Source organism: Sceloporus undulatus, chromosome 3, assembly GCF_019175285.1.
Source record: "Sceloporus undulatus isolate JIND9_A2432 ecotype Alabama chromosome 3, SceUnd_v1.1, whole genome shotgun sequence".
NCBI lineage: Eukaryota > Metazoa > Chordata > Lepidosauria > Squamata > Phrynosomatidae > Sceloporus > Sceloporus undulatus.
The window spans coordinates 88,315,425-88,336,166 of NC_056524.1; the positions used below are offsets into that span (position 1 = coordinate 88,315,425).

The 20,742-nt window shown below is 39.6% G+C and overlaps 2 protein-coding genes across 4 annotated transcripts in view; both read left to right on the top strand.

Annotated features, from left to right (window-relative positions):
• Positions 1–13,860, top strand: part of PIR (pirin) — a 45,531-nt gene extending 31,671 nt beyond the window's left edge. For 2 of the 3 annotated variants that reach the window (XM_042456859.1, XM_042456860.1), the window contains 5 exons: positions 313–397; positions 4,616–4,660; positions 5,504–5,586; positions 8,488–8,554; positions 13,477–13,860. In XM_042456859.1, coding sequence (XP_042312793.1) covers positions 313–397; positions 4,616–4,660; positions 5,504–5,586; positions 8,488–8,554; positions 13,477–13,592 — 396 coding nt within the window. In that variant the 3' untranslated portion in view covers positions 13,593–13,860. The remainder of the gene's footprint in view (positions 1–312; positions 398–4,615; positions 4,661–5,503; positions 5,587–8,487; positions 8,555–13,476) is intronic. The other variant, XM_042456861.1, reaches the window with a different exon arrangement.
• Positions 13,861–13,988: 128 nt separating this feature from the next.
• Positions 13,989–20,742, top strand: part of VEGFD (vascular endothelial growth factor D) — a 39,688-nt gene continuing 32,934 nt past the window's right edge. Inside the window, exon 1 of the mRNA XM_042456858.1 lies at positions 13,989–14,771. Within this exon, the coding sequence (XP_042312792.1) occupies positions 14,688–14,771 (84 nt within the window). The 5' untranslated portion in view covers positions 13,989–14,687. The remainder of the gene's footprint in view (positions 14,772–20,742) is intronic.

The following is a 20,742-nucleotide window of genomic DNA, read 5'->3' on the forward strand; positions in this document are numbered from 1 at the left end:
GCTGCCCATGGATTTTTCTAGCACTGCAGAGAGTGTGACACGGGAAATCATTACAGATCGTTTAGATTTGCTGTGTTCATATTCTCTTGGTAACTTTGCCTTCCACCTTTGTTTGGATGTTTAGATTGTATTTGTTTGATTGATTTATATGCCACCTTTCCTCTGAAGTGGAACTCAAGCCAGCTCACAGAAAGAAATCAGTTAAAATCTACCAGAGCAAATCTACCCGTCTTTCCTCCCCCCCAATTGTGCAGCCAGAGCATTTTCCACCAATTGAGATCTCATTGTTTCTTCTTGCTCTTGTCTTCCCAGTCCAAGGTGTACACACGGACACCAACACTGTACCTGGATTTCAAGTTAGACGCAGGAGCAAAGCACACACAGCCAGTTCCCAAAGGTAAGAATAATTGTTTTCTATCTATTGAAAAAGCAATCTCAAGCAGCTTAAATGATAAAACTTGTATTTGAATCTCATTGGTGATATAATGTTCTGGAGCAAATTATTAGCATGAAATGTTTTTGAACTTAGGGGCATCCTGCAGTTAGGGTGAATTTTCCTTTTGTAAAGTGAGCAGGACATGGGTGTAAAGCAACAACAACAACAAAACGAAATGCAATCCCTTGTCTTCTCTACATGGTCATTTTCAATTGACAGAATCACTGTTTTCACAAGGTCAAACTATACATTACAGTTACTGTATGGCATGTACTTACATCTTGCTTTTCATAAATAAATTAGAGTCATGTGAGAAGGGGGAATTGTTATTTCACAGTCCACATGTAGTGACAGGAGGCTTCTTCTCTCCATTCCCCAGCATATTTCAGCTAAGAATCTCATCTTCCATATATAACGATGCTGTAGGAAAAAGAAATCCTTTTTGGTAGCAATGGGGACTTCCCCTTCAAAAAATGTTTGGTGGGACTGGGAAGAGAAGAAGTCAGTTTTCAAACTGAAACAAGAGATAAACTTCCCCTTGCAATGTGCTATGTACAAAGTATGCCCCCAAGCATATCTCTCCCCCTCCTTTACAAAACTCAACTATGTACTAAACTTTAAGCATAACGTGTAATTTGGCCTCTGGTTGTCATATGGAGGATAAAAACTCTGAACTGATTCTAGATGTTTCCACTTTAGTACTTTTAGTTTCATGTCCATGCTCAGTTGTGTGCTGAAGTCCCTTTATGCTGTAAACATCTGGGAAAAGAATAATCCATTTCTTATTATGGGAATTGTTTAAAAATTAAATAAAAGGCTTGGCAAAACATTTGCTTTTATTACCGCAGTTATCTCCACTAGTCATATTCTCTTTATGCATATCTTGGGGTATTAGTAAGATGTATGGGGTTTTTGGCTTGACATGACATGCAAACATATCCATAGTAAAACACAACACAAGCATTATATCATATATGTATAATGTATTATATATACATTATATGTAAATGTATTATATGTATAAGCATATTCACACTGTTGATCATGTGGGAAATGGCTGTTTTCAATCTAGTAGACAACAGAATTCTTCTAATAATTCAAGGCCAAACTGGACATTTGTGATTTGTTCTTTCCATGCTGTGTTTTTAGTGAAATGCCACCATGGATGGGTTGGAGAGAGAAAGAGAGTTTTACCCTTTTCCATTTGCATTGTGGGTCAAAAAACAAAACAACTTCTTTGGCTGAACACTTGGAGAGTGATCTTGATTGCTGAAATGGAATTGGGGGAGGAGTTGAAATACACACACACAAATTGGCCATCCTTCCAGCTATATGTCAAATATGGGGGGGGGAACCCCTCACAGAATACCCAATCACGTAATATGTAGTTTAGCACCAATTCTTACAGAAAACAGATGTTTTCTACTGGACACTGAGGTCAGTAATATGTTTATACATTGTAGATTCCCAGCATCAATTGCAGGGAATATGTGGCTGGATCCAAAAGCTTTATCCAAACCTTTGCGTTGCTACTTATGTCATTTTAGCTTCAGTAAGATTCAAATGGATAAAGATTGGCAAGGCTTTCTGTATGAGCTCATGATCTGGAGTTGTAATATTCTTTAGCATTTGCTCCACATTTTTCTCTTAGGTAATGGACAGGGAATTTGTTGTAAGTTCATTCTGCAATATCTATGAAGCACTGACCCATACTTTCTCCACATTATTGTTTGTATGAAAGCAAACCCATGGAAGACACAGTCTCATAAGTATATATTCAGAACTGCTGAATAGTTGAAGGATTAGCAGCTAAACATATCTAGCATTCAAAGAGATCTTGTAACACCTTTGAGACTAATGGGGAGAAAGAAAGAAGTTGGTAGAATAAATGTTCATAAACTTACTACTTCATCAGATGCATTTGAGTCTCAAAGGTGCTACAAGACCTCTTTGAATACTGATCTAGATTAACACAGCTATGACTTTGAATTCTCTATCCAACATTAACAGTGTTACTCATTTGGAACACATTCTGGAAATAATTTTGTATCTTGCCAGTAGATTAGTGGAGATTGCCTCATAATAAGAAAGGCATAAGTGATATGGGCCTGTATTGTGTTTGTTTCTTTTGTAGAAATATCCTTGGAATAAAGAGGTTGCAGTCCTCATGGCTATAACTATGTAGTTAGGATTTCTGGTTCTACTTCTGGAAACAAGTAAAAAGTTAATATATGGAAAATTGGTTGCAAAAAACCCCCAAAAATTGGTACGCAGAAAACTCCTGAACACCATACATCACAGAAATTTGATAGTTGTACAGGAATAAACTTTACACAAGTTCACCAATCTACTACCTTCACTTAGAATGCAGGTGTATGACATTTGCTGTATCATCTTTCCGCCATCGTCTCCTACCCACCCACTCTTAATTGTATCTTCCCCCCACCATCTACAGATTGAGTGTCCCTACGTGGATATTCAAAATTTGAAATACTCCAAATCCAACATTGTCTACATGGGTAGTTGAGAGAGTGAAACCTTTGCTTTCCAATGGCTCGATGTACACAACTTTGTTTCAGACACAAAATTATTAAAAATATTGCATAAAATTACCTTCTGGCTATATGTATAAGATGTATATGAAATGTAAATAAATGTTGTGTTTCAACTTAAGTCCCATCTCAAAGATATCTCATTATGTATATGAAAATATTGCAACCACCACCACCCCCGCCAAATCTGAAATCCAAAACACTTCTAGTCAGTGCATTTTGAATACATATCCAGACCTTGTGGATTCTGCTAAACCTTGTGTATGGGTGTTCTTGCCTAGGTTGTATAAGCATCCCAATCATTCCATGAAGTTGAAGAAAAAAAGGTGTGAAATAATGGCTGCAGTGCATCTATAATCTACTCACGTCATGCAGTCACCTCTAGGTCCTTTATATGATCTTAAGCCCTAAAGATAACTACAGAACATTTATTTTGTCTTTAGGATGTCTTCCTATATGTGTCTATTTATGGATAAAAATGGCTATCTCTTATCTGGAGCTTAATTTGGCAGGATTATTGTGTCTAAGTTATAGAACTCTATGCTTGTTCTGGGAGAGATGCCCAGAAAATGGGGGAAATATAGCCTTGAAAGGAAAGTAGCTGTGCCTGAAATCCATGTGGTCATTTCAGAGGCTTACTTGAAAAGACAATGTTTTCTGACTGCTATAGTTGTAGCAGTAACAGTTTAATAATAATATGAATAGACCAGAATGTTAATGTAGTTAGAATGAAGCATTTTTCACTCACGGATCTCAAAATGCTAAGTGTTTTGCTTGGCAGAAGGGAAATTGTTGAGTCTGACTAGGAAAGAAGAATCTTATCTGATCTTTGTTCTGTATCCTTAAGTGTATTTGTTTGCACAGTAATTCTCATCAAACCTGGTAGGATTGTAAAAATTGGAAACGTGACTTTTGGAGGTGAAAACTCCCAGAATCCCTCAATGAATGTGGTCACTACTGGCCATAGATGTTGAGGGTCATAATTCCCAACCTCAATTTTTTTTTAACGCTGTAGAGCAAAATGCCTTCTAAGACTGGTTGGGATAGAAGAAAATAAACTATGAAATAAAATGCATGCATGCACCCGCACCATGCACAGGCTTGCCTAAGTGGGCTCAAGGTCTCACAGATGGCAAGCCCCAGAAGAACTGTGTCCAGGGTTGTGCCCCATTAAAACAAACAGAGCTTGAGCTCACATGGTTTTTGCCATAGGAAGGCCCCACTGTACAGGGTAAATCCAAATGCATGAAAGTGATGCCAACTGTGCATGATAGTATAATCATATTCTCTCGTTTAAATTCTCTGTTCACATGATAAATACACTGTACTGCATTGGTATTGTGACTGTTCCACACACAAATATACATTTTCTGTAGTTGCAAAAAAAAAAATAAAAAATACTAGACCATTGTGTATGGAATTGTCACAATTAAAACTGTAAAACAACTTAAAATGTTGTAATGATTCTGATTCAAAATCCTTCTGATTTGTATGCAGTTAAAAAAAAAAGCTCAACATTGCTGAAATTCCACTTGTACCTTGTAATATTAAAAGGTAGTCCAATACTGGCTGCCATATATTAAATTCTTCTCTATATTCTAAGATATTCCAACTGTTTGTATTTCAGGTTGGACAGCATTTATTTATATGCTCTCTGGCAACGTTTATGTTGGTAAGTTTGACATTGACAGTGACCCCTCATTTTTTATTCTTGGAGTATTACATCTGTTTCGGGGGGGGGAATAAAAAGGAGATACAAGATGTTTTTAGTTAAAGAAATAAATTGGAGTTAAGAATTTCATAATGTGAAATGGGCAGTGACTCCTGTACAGTTTTTGCTCTGTAAATTATTACTGTGAAAAAATTAGTAGATGGACTGAATTAGTTCTGCCTACTTAATTTCTGGTGATCACTTGCTGACAGTCCTAATTATTTGTGGCATGCAGGGAAAGATGCTTTTTTCCACACACAACAGTGGAGTAACAACTGTTTGTTTTTAAACAATGTAACAATTATCTGGTAAGACTATTGTTGTATGCCTTCAAGTTGCTTCTGACTTATGACATCTTTAAAGCAACCCCATCACAGGATTTTCTCTGCAATATTTGTTCAGGGAGGGAGTGTCTTTGCTTTCCTCTCAAGTTGAGAGAGAGTGACTTGACAAGGTCACCTAATGGGCTTTTGAGCCCTAGTTGCCAGGGTCTATCACTCAAACCAATGTTCTGAAATATCTCATATGAGTCCCAAGCACATGTTACTTCCAAGAACAGAGAAAGTGCAAGAATACCTGTAAAATGCTGCTTAGACATTTTGGAACTCTGTTTTACATTGCAAGTTCTGTTCTTCTGCCTGACCAACTGATGGAATGGGACTTTTTGTAGAAGGGGGCTGAATGGTTATATATGTTACAGAAACAATGTGTAAGGTACAGAAACAATGTGTAAGGTTCACTAGTCAATAATGCTTTGAAGCTGTTAAAACAGATGCTTTCTCAAAATGTTTCCCCCCCCCAAAGGTCCTTCTGATTCTCAACAAAAGATAGAGCCTCACCACACGGTAGTGCTGGATGATGGGGACTGTGTTCAGCTTGAGAACAAGGTACTGTATATATACTGTACTCATGTATACGTCTAGAAATTTTAGTTCAAAAATTGACCCAGAAAACCTGAGTTGGCTTATCCAAGGGCCAATGTAAGTACTGTACTTTAACTCTTATAAACAAGGAACCATCATCCCTGGTGAAAGACAAGAGTGCAATCTGTCCTGGAAGCACTGACTCCCCCCTCTACTCTCTCACCCATCCAGCCTTTAGTATAAGCACAAAACAGTTAAGCCTCCTGGAATTTTGTAAGTTCTTTGGCATAGTTTTCCTTCATCCTTTAGATCAGGGGTAGGCAACCTTTTTGAGCCGGCGGCCGGGTTGCTGTCCCTCAGACAACTGGGGGGCCGAAGCTAAAAAATAAATAATTAAATAATTTTTTAAAAAATTTAAATAAAAAAATAAACCGGGACAAATGTAGGACAACATTTTCAAATGGTGGACACTTTTTTAAAAAAGTGGAGGACACACAAAAAAATTTGCTGATTTTTTTTAAAAAAATGTTAATATAAATGCATGTTTTTGAGGCGTCTATAGACAATTGGCCCCCCCTTGCCCCTGCGCGCGAGAGGCCAAAGGCCCTGGTGGCAATCGGCGGCAGGACCGGGCTGGGGCCAGTCCCAAGGCCTTGCCGGGCCGCATCCGGCCCGCGGGCCGCAGGTTGCCTACCCCTGCTTTAGATTCTTTCTTACACGTTCGTATGTTTTATCCTTGACTTACCCATGGCTCATATCAAAATCCATAATTTTGGCCCCAAAATTGCCCTCGACTTATACATGAGATTGATTTATAGTCAAGTATGTATGGTATTTTTCAAATGATCACTTTGGCTCAACAACACCCCATCCCCTGCTGCCACCACCAACAATGCATCTGAAAGGATTAAATGCATCTCATAATTATTTAACTGTTGTGGCCTTGGAGAGAATGTGGACTCTAAATAAAGCAGTCTGAAAATTGTTGACTGGGAGTGTGAACTCATGACAGCTGCCTATACTATCAGATGATAGTATTGTAGTATGCCAAGGGAAATTCAGGGGTTGTAACTCATAGATAATCACATCATTTTCAAACAGAAGGTCTCAGTTCCATTTTGTGGTATATCCAGGTGGACCTGGAGGAAAAATAACACTTCTGTTCAAAAACATGGAGAGCTGTTGTATGTCACCATAGTCTAATGGCTCCCAAAGCTAGATCCCCTGGTGGTACTTAAGAACAATCCCATCACCTCTATTCTTGCTGGATCAGAGTCATGGGAATTGTAGTCCAATAACATCTGGGGACCCAAGGTCAGTAACCACTGGAAAAAAATTAAGCTAAATGAAATAATAGTTAAATCACTGTAAGGCAGCTATACATGTTCTCTAAAATCAAACTAATGGTTTTGTTTTTGTTTTGTTTTTTCAGTCTGTTGCAATTGTTCCCAAAGTACAGTTTCCATTGTTTGAGTGTATAATATACATAGTGTGATCCATGTTGTGGAATAAAAATGATGAATTATTTTACATTTCTATTGAATCCAAACCTTTCTGGGCTAGAAAATAGATTACATTCTGGCTTGTTCAAAAGAGTAATTTATTTTCTGGAGAGGATCATGGAGAGGATATAATTGAATTTTAAAATATATTTATATATATGGCACTTTTCCTCTTGTACTTTTTTTTAGAAAAATTGAATTTGACATAATCCCAAAATGGTTCTTCTTCTGTTGTTTATCCTACATTGTGGGCTACACCCTTATGTCCCAAGCCAATTTTGCAGTACTAAGCAACACATGTCTGTAGGATAACAATAGATTCTGTTGCAATTCTGTCTTGCAAAATGCCCAGCAGTTCTTCTTCAGGTCAATCAGAAAGAGCTTATGATTTTGACCTTTTGCTGGAGGGCAAGAAGCACCATTTTGTTCAAGTTTCTATAGCTGTACAATTTCAGAAGGAAATTTGTCTATATCCCAGACCTGTTAAATGAACAAATGAATATATGCATCACTTTTAGTCTGTCCCATGGGTGTGCTGGATGGATACACCTGTTTATTATTGTGCCAGGCAATTTTATTTTTGACTGCAATTTTTTTTCTGAGCCCAGGTTTTACACTGATTTTTTGTCAGATACTTTGTTGTTGTTGCTGGTGATATTGTTGTTATGTCTTCAAGTTGTCTTTGACTTATGGTGCCCCTAAGGTGCCCCTGTGTCAGTTTTCTTGGCAAGATTTGTTCAGAGGGGTTAGCTTTTGCCTGCCTCTGAGGCTGAGAGAGTATGAGTTAACGGTGGGATGGAACTGTTTTAATGAATTAATTAACTTTTCCAAGTACCAACACATTGCTCATGGTGGAGGGGAACATAAACATGTAATGTAGGATCTCTTCTTCACACTTTTCTGTATACTTGGGTAGCAGGAAAATAAAAGAAAATCCAGACTTCACAAAAGAGCAAACCCTCTGTGGCTAATGGAATTTAAATTTTACTGTCCATTGTCCCAGTCCTCTCATGGTCAAGAGGAGACTGGCTTCAGCCTGCATTGCGATCCCTCTAGTGCAGAGACAACATCTGGTACAAAATGTAGGCCTTTGAGTCTAACATCATCACTTTTTCTCTCCTGTGTCTTTTGCCTGGTGAAGAAGCCAGTGGAGCTTCAAAAGCTTGCATTTCGTCCATTTTGGTTGCCCAATAAACATATCATTGTTTTGTGGATGTTGGATTTTGTTTTATTTTGCTGCATGGCCAACCTGGCTACCCCTGGATATGTTTCTTGGGTGGCAGAGTTGGGGATGGTAGGTAGGATCAACACAATATTAGTGATATGATTTGGATGCTTGATCAGGGTTTGAACTGTGAAAATATGTGTCATATCAACATTTCTTCATATATTGTTGATTGATACTTTCTTTTCATTTCTTTAGGATGCTGTAATGGGTCATTTTGTTTTAGTGGCTGGTGAGCCAATTAAGGAAACAGTGGTCCAACATGGTAAATACTAATCTGAAGCATTTTTTTAAATAAGTGGGGCTAATTGTAATATCTTGTCATCTTCAACTACACACAGTGTTGTAGGTATTCCTTATTATCTCTTCAGCTACAAAACCATTTGTTTCTCCAGTGGCTGGCCTCTATGGTCTTCTTCTAGTTTTGAATCATGTGCATCTCTAGTATTTGAGAGGCTTTGCAGGAGATCATGTATTAAAATCTGTTTTGTATCTTTTGCCCTACATTTGAAATAGGCCTGCAACTGCGATATCAGAACACCCTAAACATGCACACCAAATTTTGTTCTGTTTGTTTTATTGGTTAAAGGATATATCATGTTGCAACATTTTAAATCACTTTGGAAATTTGATTTTGAAAACTGGTATATAAACAATGAAAATCAAAATAAATAAACAAACCTTATAGCTGGGTTTTGAACTTGAAACAGAACAGTGTACTTCACATGTATGCTAGCTTCACATTTCAGTGGCTCAAGGCAAAAGTTATATTACAACAGATTTTTATATATTACAACTTTCCTTTTTCACTTGAAAAGCAGTTCAAGTGTCAAAATGTGTCTTGACATTAAAACAGAGTTGTCATGCACACATATTCTAAATTTTATTCAGTTATCTCAAATACTTGGCCCTATATTAGTTGGTCAGATGAAATTTCAAGTTAGTTAGTTAGACCCAATGCTTCATATTCTTTGGCTAACTGACTATATGAAACTGGGTTTTTTTTATTAAATTAGCATATTGGTTGGTCTGTTTCTCTATTTTCTTATTTATGTCATTCTTTCTTAGTCATCTTTCAAGATCAAAGTCTTCCCAAGGCACATTGCTGGATAAAAACAATCCAGCTGAACCTTAAAAAAACCCCACCATATTAAATAATCAGTTACAAGAAAACACACTTTAAGTACCATAGAATATACATTTTCCAGCAATGGAGGTAGAAACATCCTATAACATGGGTTGATTCCATCTCTTGCTCTGAAATAGGCAGGAAAAACAGACTTGAAGGAGTCACCAACAGAGGGAACAACGCCCACCATTCCCCAGTCTTTTTCCTGCCTCACTCTGAGTAGGCTGTGTTTTTCCTTTTCTCCTCCTTTACTGTGTCTTAAAGACTTTACTATTTCTTCTAATATTTATTCTATTCTTCTTATATTAATGATCTGTTCTCTCCTGCTTTGGCAACTACCTACAAAAACAGCTATGTTTTCTTTAGTCTTGCTCTATCCCTTTGATTTTCTAACTGCTGAAACCTAGCCAGGCAGAGAGAGACAGTTCAGAATCTGCTCTGTTGTGAGGCAACTAGGCCCAGCTCCAGCATTAAAGAAGAAGAAGAGAGTCCAGCCATGTCTGCCTGAAGGGGCTGAAAGGCCAAAGAGCCCAGGCACGGCCAGAGGAGGGAGATCCCTCCGTCCTTGACCAGATGCACTCCGCTGCAATCTCCAACCCCAGCAAAGGGTCTGCGCAGTGAGATGGATAACCTGAAAGGAATTGGCGTGGTGGAGGAGGGAATATTCTCTGTCCTTAACTAAATGGCACTACACCACAGTCACCAACCCCAGAAGGGGTTTGGGCAGTGAGATGGACAACCTGAGAAGACCTTGGTGTGGCTGGAGGAGGAAGAACCACCTGTCCTTAGCCAGATTGTGCCCACTGCAGACATCAAACCCAGTAAGAGGTTTGGGCAGTGAGAGAGAGAGAGGAGGCAGATTTCAAGAGATGAGTGATGATCCTACTTCTAATCCATCTAAGATAAATGTAGGTCATGACATGGCCTTCATCTTCCACATTTACATGCCACCACTGTTGGGTTGCCTTGAATCAAAGAGGCTTCCTTTGGACAATAGATCTTGTGGTTCTCACATAAGTGACATTCCTCAGTTCACCCACCAGTTGGTTGGGGAGCTTTGGTAAGTCCCATGTTATAAGATGTTTCCACAGTCATCGCTGGAAAAAGGAACATTGGTTCTTACCTGTGATATGTTCATTTTCAGTGATGTAAGTGGGAATATCCTCCCCACCCAGAACTGAGGAGGCTGTTTCCCTTGGCTCTGCAAGGGTGGTTGTTAGTTATTTTTAGTTTGACTTTATGATAGTTTCTATTTATTATACTTATATTTGCATTGAATGCTCTCTGAGTTTGTTTTCTATCCTCGGCTATAATATTGACTGAGGGATGGTGGGGGTTGCTCCCTCTGGTGGGAACTCCTTCAAGTCTGTTTTTTCCTGCCTGTTTCGGAGCAAGAGGTGGAATCAACCCATGTTATAGGATATTCCCACTTACATCGCTGAAAATGAACATATCACAGGTAAGAACCAATGTTCCTGTCTGCTTTCTATAGCCACAGATTTTTTATCCATGGATTTAACCATCCGTGGCTTGAAAATATTCCAAGAAGCCATAAATTCCAAAAAGCAAGCCTTTGATTTGCTATTTTCACTGTGCTATTATATTTAATCGGAGTTGAGCATCCGCTGATTTTCATATGCACAGGTGGCCCTGGAACCAAGCCCCAGCAGATACCAAGGGCCCACTGTACTATAAATAACATAAAAATATGTAAAGGGAAATTAACTGAAAGCCAAATATTTTAAAACCAGTTTGTTAAAGAAGTTAAAAATGGGTCCAATCATATATCTCTTTGGAAGAAATTCCCTAAGACTGGAACTACAGCTGGCCCCCTCTGTAGTGAAGCAATGAATAAAACGTAGCCTTCCAGATATTGTTGGGCTGTGCATTCCTCACCATTGTCTCTGCTGACAAGGGTTGTAGTTCAACAATATCTGGAGCTCTACACTTTTAGTGTCTGCCAATCTTATTGACCTTCCTGACAGACAAATGACTAAGATCTCTAACAATTATAATACTATGTAGGTGGCAGGTATGTGCAGTCCTTCCAATCAGCTAGCCCGTATTAAGACCAGCTGTCCAAGGTCTAGTGCTGATGCCTTCCCAGCCCTCCGTACATGAAATCCTTTGATCAGGAAAAAAATTCTAGCATAAGGTTCCAGGGGCTCCAGTCCATTTCATCAGATGCTTGATGGAACACTGAAATCCATAAAAGCCTATGCAAGATTTTCTTTTTCAGTCTCAAAGCTACTATGCAATTCCTGATTTATCTTTTTATGCTGAAACAGACTAACATGGCCAGGTTGAATAAATGAGATCCTATTTGTTTAGTACACCTCAGTGCAGGTTTGTTGTTATTAACTCAGGGTGACCAGCCAACCCCCTTTTCCAGGATACGTCCTACATTTCAACCTTCTGTCCAGAAGGAATTCAAAATGTCCTCCATTTTAAGCATGACTAAGAAGCATGCATTTATATTTATATTAGTTTTTTAAGCTTTTATTTTATAATGTCCTACATTTTACAGTGCATTGTCCTCCTTTGTGTTTATGATGTCTGGTCACCCTGTGTTAATTGCCCTTGAGCTGCCGACTCATGGTCACCTGTGGATAAGACACTCCCAAGACCCCCCTGTGCTCAACTGCTCTGCTAGATTCTGTAAATTCCAGCCTGTGACCTCCTTGACGAGTCTATCCTGGCATGCGGTCTTCTTCTCTTTCACTACTTTCCACCTTTCCTGAATTATTGTCTTTCCTAATGATTCGTGCCTCTTCACAATTGGCCAAAGTGCAACAGCTTCAATTTGATATCTTGGCTTCTGGGAAGAATCTGTTCAAGGACCCATTGTTTATCTCTTTGGCCATCCAAAGTATCTACAGCACATCTTAAATAATTGATCCTCTTCTAATCTGCTTTCTTCACTGTCCAACTCTCACACTGTACATGATTAAGCAATAGCCCAGGGGTCGGCAACCTCCGGCCGCGGGCCGGATGCGGCCCGCAGAGGCCTGCTGCCCGGCCCCTGGCTGCTGTTGTTGCCGTTGCCGCCGGGCGGCAGCCGCCCATCATGGCTTTTCGCCGCTCTGGGCGCCGCCATTTTGGGCGAAAAATGGCAGCGCCCAAAGCGGCCTCGGGGGCTATGGGCGCCGCCATTTTGCTGCCCAAAATGGTGGTGCCCAGAGCGGCGAAAAGCTGCGACAGGAGGCCGTGGCGGAAGCGGCGGCGGGCCTCTAGGAGCCCCGCTGCCGTCTCTGGGGCCCTCCAGTAGGGCTCTGAGGGTGGCAGGGGCCTCTGGGGGGCCCGCTGCCAGCGTGGGGCCCTCCAGGAGGGCTCCGAGGGCGGCAGGGGGCCTCTGGGGGCCCTTTGCCGTCGCTGGGGCCCTCCAGGAGGGTCTGAGGGCGGCAGGGGGCCTCTGGGGGGCCCGGTGCCATCACTGGGGCCCTCCATGAGGGCTCCAACGGCGGCAGGGGGCCTCTGGGAGGCCCGGTGCGTTGCTGGGGCCCTCCAGGGGCCCTCCAGCGCTGGCGGCCCCCACCAGCTTTTTTGCCGGTCTCTGACGGGGCTGGGGCCCCGTCAGGGGCCAGCAAAAATGGGGAGGCCTGGCCCCCAGAGGGTGAAGCTCCTCCCCCGGCATATGGTCCCCGCCCCTGGAGGGTGGAGGCTCCACCCCCCGGCATGCGGCTCCGCCCGGAGGGTGGAAGCCCACACACGGCCCCGCCCCAGAGGGTGGAAGCTCCACCCCTGGCAGTGGCCCCACCCCAGAGGGTTGATGCTCCACCTCCGGCTTCAGCCCCCCAGTCGCCTGAGGGACAGCAACCCTGCCCCCGGCTCAAAAAGGTTGCCTACCCCTGCAATAGCCCATAAGACCCAAGACTGCAAATTATAGTCCAAAATAACTGAGTGGTATTGCATTGTGAAATGTGGGTCTCTAAAAGGGAAGACAAGAAATAGGATGCAGTTTGAATCCCAATTATTAAAAAACTAAAGCTCATAATAATTTGTTTAACAGAGTATTTTTTATACTCTGTTAATACATATATACATGATTTTTATCCTAGGTCCATTTGTGATGAATACTCAGGAAGAAATTCTACAAGCCATTGATGACTACAGAAATGCAAAAAATGGATTTGAGAGAGCTACCACTTGGAAATCAAAGATTGGAAACAAATGACTTGGGATATTAGAAATGTGACTGGCTGACTTTTTATGTTTGTAGCTATACATTTTGATTCTTCTAGTCTTTCGACATGAGTTACTGTGCTTGCTTCACTGGAGCTAATCATTTGGGTTTGCCAGATTTACTTATAGAAAAAAGTTAACTTACTGTTATAGAACAGTACATCTGTAGGGTTTTTTAAGTGTGTGTGTGTGTATTATGTAATGGGAAATATAAAGAAATGTATTTCTTTGTAATAAAAAGTACATTCATTTTCAGTGTACATTTATTTTGAAACATTATTTTATACATCAATGAATATGCTCTAGCAAATCTTACAACACAGAGGACTTAGAGGTGTATGGATAAGGTTGTACTGGGATAATTCCAACTGTAGTAGACATACCATTGTAAGAGCATGTGTTGAGGTTTCATGTTTCAGGTCATTCTTCTTAAAATAATGGCATTCTGCATTGCATCAGTTCAGTAAATGCTACGCCATTGGTAGGGATAAAATGGGATAATAGCCAAAACGTGACTGTGTTTTCTGCCAGTGTCTGTATCAGATTTAAGACACATGCTTCTGCAGGCTTCCATGAAGGCTGAGGAAAAAAGTTTCAATGCAGAGTTGGATTACAGCTCTCCCTGGCTCAAAACATTGGCAGTTAACACTGTTGTTTTAAAAGGAAGCTGTAACATGGAGCACCAAGAAATCCCAGCAGATTTTAACCTTCTCTGGACCACAAATGAGTATTGACTTTCTTTTTTTAAAGTTTTTATCCAGGTGGGAGATGGATAAAGGTGGATTAAGTTTATGAACTGAAAACACATTTTTTTTGGTCATATGGAAATATTTTTCTATACTTTTTAATATTTTTTAATCTAAAGAGCATCAACAGGAAAGAGATGACATTACTCATGTGAATTCCACTCATTATTTTTAAAACTGTAATTGTTTACTTCTGATGTATATTCATTAGGTTTACAGCAGATGGTGGAAAATGATCTGGTTGTGCCTTTTTTAACAATTAACACTTCATAAAGAAATGCATAACTTTTCCAACTGCGCAATATCAACTGTGTAGCAAAGTGTGGTTATTAAACACAAGGATGTACAAGCCGTGGATAACGGTAAACATAATTATTGTGTCTTGCTTACATCTCCTGCAAGGTTCTGAACATGGATCTGTAAAGGTAGGTAGGATTTTTTTAAATGTTATAATCCTTCAGATTTTAAGGTGTATTAGTGTTTTGTGACTGAGTGGATTTTCCAATGAAAGTAATTAAAGGGCTATAATGACACCTGATTTTTGTCTTGGGATGGGGCTACCCAACTCTCTCTCTCTCTCTCTCTCTCTCTATATATATATATATATATATATATATATATGCAAGTAGGAAAATTATTGGGATATAATTTGGTAAAGTTCAGCAGTTTTTAGGCATACAGATTTCCACAAAAAATATTCAGCTGCTTGCTTAGCTTCTCCCATTGGAATAAACATGACTTAACTGTTTAGTTCTGGGGTAAATTTTGCTTAAGCAAAACTATATAATTAATTAATTAATTAATTAATAATTCAATGGAGCCAATTTCAGTTCCAATATTGAAAAAGCATCAGTCTTCCAGAATTCTCCCATGTGTTGCATAAGTATATATGGCAGTAATAATCAGCAGGTCAGAAAAATCAATGTAAGATTCAACCATTAAACAAATCTTAGGACAGCTCAGAAGTTACACATGGAAGTTTTCAAATTGCCACAGAGTTATGCCGTAAAACAGTTTCCCTTTGTACACAACAAATGTATATGGCAAGAACAAACAAACTGGTTTTTGTTATTATGGTAATCCTGTCCTGGTCCCATTAATAAACAACTGTAATTTGATTAAAGTTTGGTTTACATGTAAATCACTCAGTCCCCAGGGCAATACTGCCATACAATGTAATGACCATCACAAGCAACATGGAGAAGTAGCACAAGTCAGTCTTCATGCTACAGTATGTCATCTTTGGTTGATTATGCATGAAATCGTTTCCATTCAATTTATGTGAACACTTACCCAGATTAAGATTGCAATCCTATGCATCTTTATTTGGGAATAAATTGCACTGTACAAATCTAATGCATAGGATTCAACTACAGATGCTTTCTTCATAGGAAGGAGAAAAAAAAATTCATATTAGTAGTCAAATCCTTGACAGCTTTGAGATCATTATTTACTCTTTGCCTCAATTAGCTGCTTAATTCACATTATTTAGAATATATTTCAGCTATTGCAATTTCTATACACATTCTATATTCTATACACATCTATTTAAAACTATATGCTTCTAGGTTGTAATATTCCTTACTCCTAGGTAAGCAGATATCAGATTGCAGCCTCTGACTTGTGTACTATGAGCCTTCTCTTAGTAGTGGTTTTTTGAAAAACCTGGGGAAACTAAACTGTTTATTTTTGACACCATACTATGGACAGTGATGAATGAGTTAAACAGATTGCCAGACATGGTTAGTTTCAAAGTTTATGCTAAATATGCTAAAGGGAAGAGACACAAATTAAGATATATTATTTCTGTAGTGGAAGTGTCTTGCTATTTAGTGGGCTTATCTTGACTGTTACCCAAGACATAAATATGGGAAGTATTTTAACTGCCTAGTATTAGACTGCCTAGTACCGGCTTTTTCCTTAGCAAGTTTTCTAAGCTAATTTAGCAAGTTCAAGCATGCACTTAGCAAGACCAAAGCAGAGGGTCAGTGCATGCTGGCAGAAGAGTGTGTGATATATGGGCTAGATAAATGCAGGGCTTTAAATATAGTTCAACTGAGACCTTGTTCACTGAAACCAGCCAATTGATTACCAAAGGAGAGAATACTGATCTATGCCTTGGCTACCAATCTTGCCCCCAAACACTGGGTTTTGCACCTTCCCACATTCCAAGAACACCAGATCCCATCAAATCTTGGAATCTAAGAGGGTCATCCCTGGTTAGTACTTGGATGGGAGACCACCAACAAAAACCAGATATTGTAGGCTATATTTCAGAGGAGGTAACTGGCAAAACCACCTCTGGGGATTCCTTGCCTAAGAAAACCCTTTGAAATTCATGGAGTTGTCATATGTCAACAGGCAACAGAAAAATGTCCAGACAGTGCTCTCACCAATAGGAAGAGAAACCATTGCTTGGCTCATTTTAGACAGTGCTTCTGCCATGTGCTTAAACCAATAGAGGTGGAGCCTACAGAGAAATGTTAGAAAGCATGCAAGAGGGAAGACTGAGATATTTGTGTGAAACCTGGTATTTAAAAAGCATGTATCTGAAACCAACTTAAGCAAAGAGAAAAGTATTTCTTAAGAAACTATGAAAGAGAAAGGATGGCATTCCCTAGCTTTCCTGTTGCTAAGAAGGAAATGTCTGACCAACAAGGTGGACTGAATGGATATAAAGTCAAGCCTGAGACTGTTAGTGGAACACAACAGAACAAGGCAATCAAAAGTGGGAATACACCAAGGAAGCCTCATTAGCTATAGCTGAGCCGACTCCTTTAAGCTTAGTTGCTTGTGCAACTATTGGTATGGAATATCTGTATGCAAAGGGATCTTGCAGCACCTTTGAGATTAACTGAAAGACAGAAATTGGTAGCATTAGCTTTTGTAGACTTCAGCCTACTTCCTCAGAGGTATTTGGCCACAGTTAGTTAATGTGCATGATAAAAAGAGGCTGAGAAGGGAGGGATTTTAAAAGGCTTAGAGTCCATTCTACTTAACTCCAAGGGCTAGCCAGGTTTTTGATACTGTTTTTCTTGGATGCTTGACTCCCATATAAGGCTTCTCTCCAAAGGGTTTATCACACAGGATGAATCCTGTGCAGAAACTAAATTTAAACTGAAGGTTTTTCAGATGATGCTCAGGGTTAACTGAAAAGAAAGTTGAAAAAACCCTCATTTGCAGGATAGTTTTGAAAGTACAAAGGAGCTTTACATTCAGATTGTTTTTGCATTATTTCTCTTTCATGCCAATGCATGAAACAACACACAGATTTTAAAATCCAGTTTCTGCATGGGATTTTACCAATTCACCCTCTGTGTGATAAAGTATGGCCACCAGTGATGGGTCTTGGTAAGGTCAATATGGTTCTGCTTCCTAAGCAGTTGCCCACTCTCTTCTAGGTGGTACCCAGCTGCCTTGTTCAATAAGTGTAGGGAAAGTGTTATCCTCCTGATGTTGGTCTGCACATCTCAGCTTTCCACATCAATATCTGTGCTGGCTGGGTCTCATGGGAGTTACAGTCCTTTTATTTATTTATTTATTTATTTATTTATTTTATATGCCACCTTTCCCTAAGAATGGGACCCAAGGTGACAAGAAGGAAATCAATTAAAATCTACCCATGCGATCTGAAAAACAGGGACAGTGGGGGTTCAGTCCATCAACATTCAAAGGGATGGCCATCCCTAGTTTACACTGGATCTGCTTTTTGTTACACCAGCATTTTTCAACCTAGCACCCTCCAGCTGTATTGGACGATAACCCTCATAATCTATCAGTCATATTTAATGATAAAGAACCGTAAAATTAAGAGTCTTGGTGTTGCCCATCAAAGCTTCCTGGACTATAGACTGAGCAGGCCCATAACGTACTTGATCACATTCTAATTGAATTTATTTACAAATATCTGTCTAGGCATGCATATTAACATATGATTTCAGTTTCTTCTCTCCTATCCTTTTAATGGTAATTTCTTCTTCTTTGATCATGTTTAAGCGCCTAACCTGTGTCCCATAAATATGGGGAAACCAGGTTGAGGAATGTTGAGCTATACAGTGCTGCAATTTCAATGTAGTTCTCCGGTCCACACCCAACATCTCTGGTAGCAAATATTGCACTGTGAGGGAGAAAGCAGCACCGGCGCTTTCCTTTTCAATCTTCTGGGGTGCTTCTTTTTTTTTTTAACTTCCTTGCACCCACAGTCTCCTTCTGTTTTATCCACAGTCCTTTGCCCTCCATGAAATCTCAGACTGTCTCCCAAATTCTTCAGGGTAAAGCTGGATTAAAATGGTCATGATCCTGGAGCACCAGAACCAGAGCCTTGTTGCCATACATGTATGAGTTGTTCTCAAAGAGGCAGAATAGAAAAGGACCGACTGATTAAATAAGCAATAAGAAAAATAGAAAGTACCTCAGAGGGCAGCACAAAAATCCATAGTATCAACTCTTAATCTTCAATTAAATTAACAGCGTTATATCATGCATTATAACTGATTTCCTCCAGTAGCACACAAATTATTGGTTCTAATCAAAAAAGCAACAACCCACTAAAAAAAAGTTGGGGGGGGGGGCAGATATATCCTTTGAGGTGCCAAAAAAAGGTATTTGGAAGGGAATCAAAGCTCTGAGAGAATCTGTAACTGATTTATTTGCACATTCATAACAAGCAATCCCCAAATCACCTATGGAATTTATCACACTGGCTCTAATTTTGGCATTAAAGAGAGATTAAAGTGCATTTAAAGTATCTCAAAATGAAAATGGAGAGTAATTGCACAAATGATTATCACACACAATTGCGCAAATAAAGTGATATCAGAAATGCATTGGTACTGAAATCCCAACAGTAAAAAGATGTGCATTAATGCTTCTTTGTGACCACTTTAATGGCAGGTTTTGTGCGACGTTGTGTGAAATCGTTTTGCATATTAACATGATTTTCCCAAGATATTCACGTGATAAACTCTCAATCTCCTGCGTGTGATAAACTCCTATGTCTACTCAGAAGTAAACATGAGAAGCAGCACAGTATTGCTTTCTTATGGATGTCTGTTTGGAAGTAAGAATGACTAAGGCTGAATCTACGTGGGGGGAATAATGCTACCTTACTTCAAACTCGGATTTGTTGGAACACATCATTCCTCTCTTTCTGAGGGCTGAGATAACTGCTGAGGTATGTTCCCAATGCAATGAGAATGCAGGTGGGCAGCCAGAATAATGGAAAACAAAGAAATGCTATTTGATTATGGAAATATGCACATGCATAGTGGCAACAACAACATCAAAACTCCTGAAATCCTGCAGCCACTGCAGGTGTGCAACCAGACATGTACTGATGCAACTAATACATGTGCACAGTAGAAACCCCCCTTGCACTGATGTGACTATATGATGGAAAGCCCATGTGGCTTTCCAAACTTAATGAAGTGACTGCAGTAGTAAAGGAGGTCAAACCACGGCAGGATATTATGCAGTGAAGCTGGGGTACAGCTTTCATGTAGATTCAGCTAGAAGAAAGTTGAGGTGGCATCCACACTACCCAATTATAGCACTTCAACATCAGTTTAATTCCTGCAACTCATGATTGCGTTTTGTGAAGGCAGGTAGAAGTATTTGCTCTATTTTTATTGCTGTAGATAGGGGAGTTGATTAAAGAATTCTAAATCCCTCACCAAACTATGTATTCCAGGATTCCATGGGATGGAGCCATGATAGTTAAAGTGCTGTCAAAGAGCTATAACAATGTAGTCTGGATAGGCCTCTGCAGCCTATCATCTCCTAGGCAGATGTTTCAGAAAGGGTTGAGGCTAGGGGAGGTTGGCCAGATCTTATCTGAATATAAGGGACTTTAGGAGAAAATCCCTTCATTACAATGCATATTTGTCTATCCTGAGGGAAATGAAAGTAATACACATCCCAGAACCCAACTCAATATCCAGTCCTTATAATCAGTTGGCCACCTACCATGTCCTTTCCTAATGCAACTAATAGGCCAAGCAAACTGGAGAAACTGTCATCTTTCCTTCCTATTAGTTTGCAAAATTTATGAGAAAGACTATTATTATTAGTAGTATTAGTATTAGTATTATTATTATTCAGCAAGTTGAGAAAAACAAGAATTGGAAGTAAATCCAACACATTGTTACAAGGCTGCTATAAATAAAAAACCTATTATTATTAAATCATTTTCTCACTCATGATGTGACTTATGTATGCCAAATCATAGAGTTGGAAGAGACCCCAAGAGCCATTGACTCCAGTTCCCTGCCAAGTAAGAACACCAGTCAAAGCACCCCCAACAGATAGCCATCCAGCCTCTGTTTAAAAACCTCCTAAGCCTTCCTATAAGTGTTAGATACTGGGTAAAGTATACACATGTTATCAATAAATATTTTA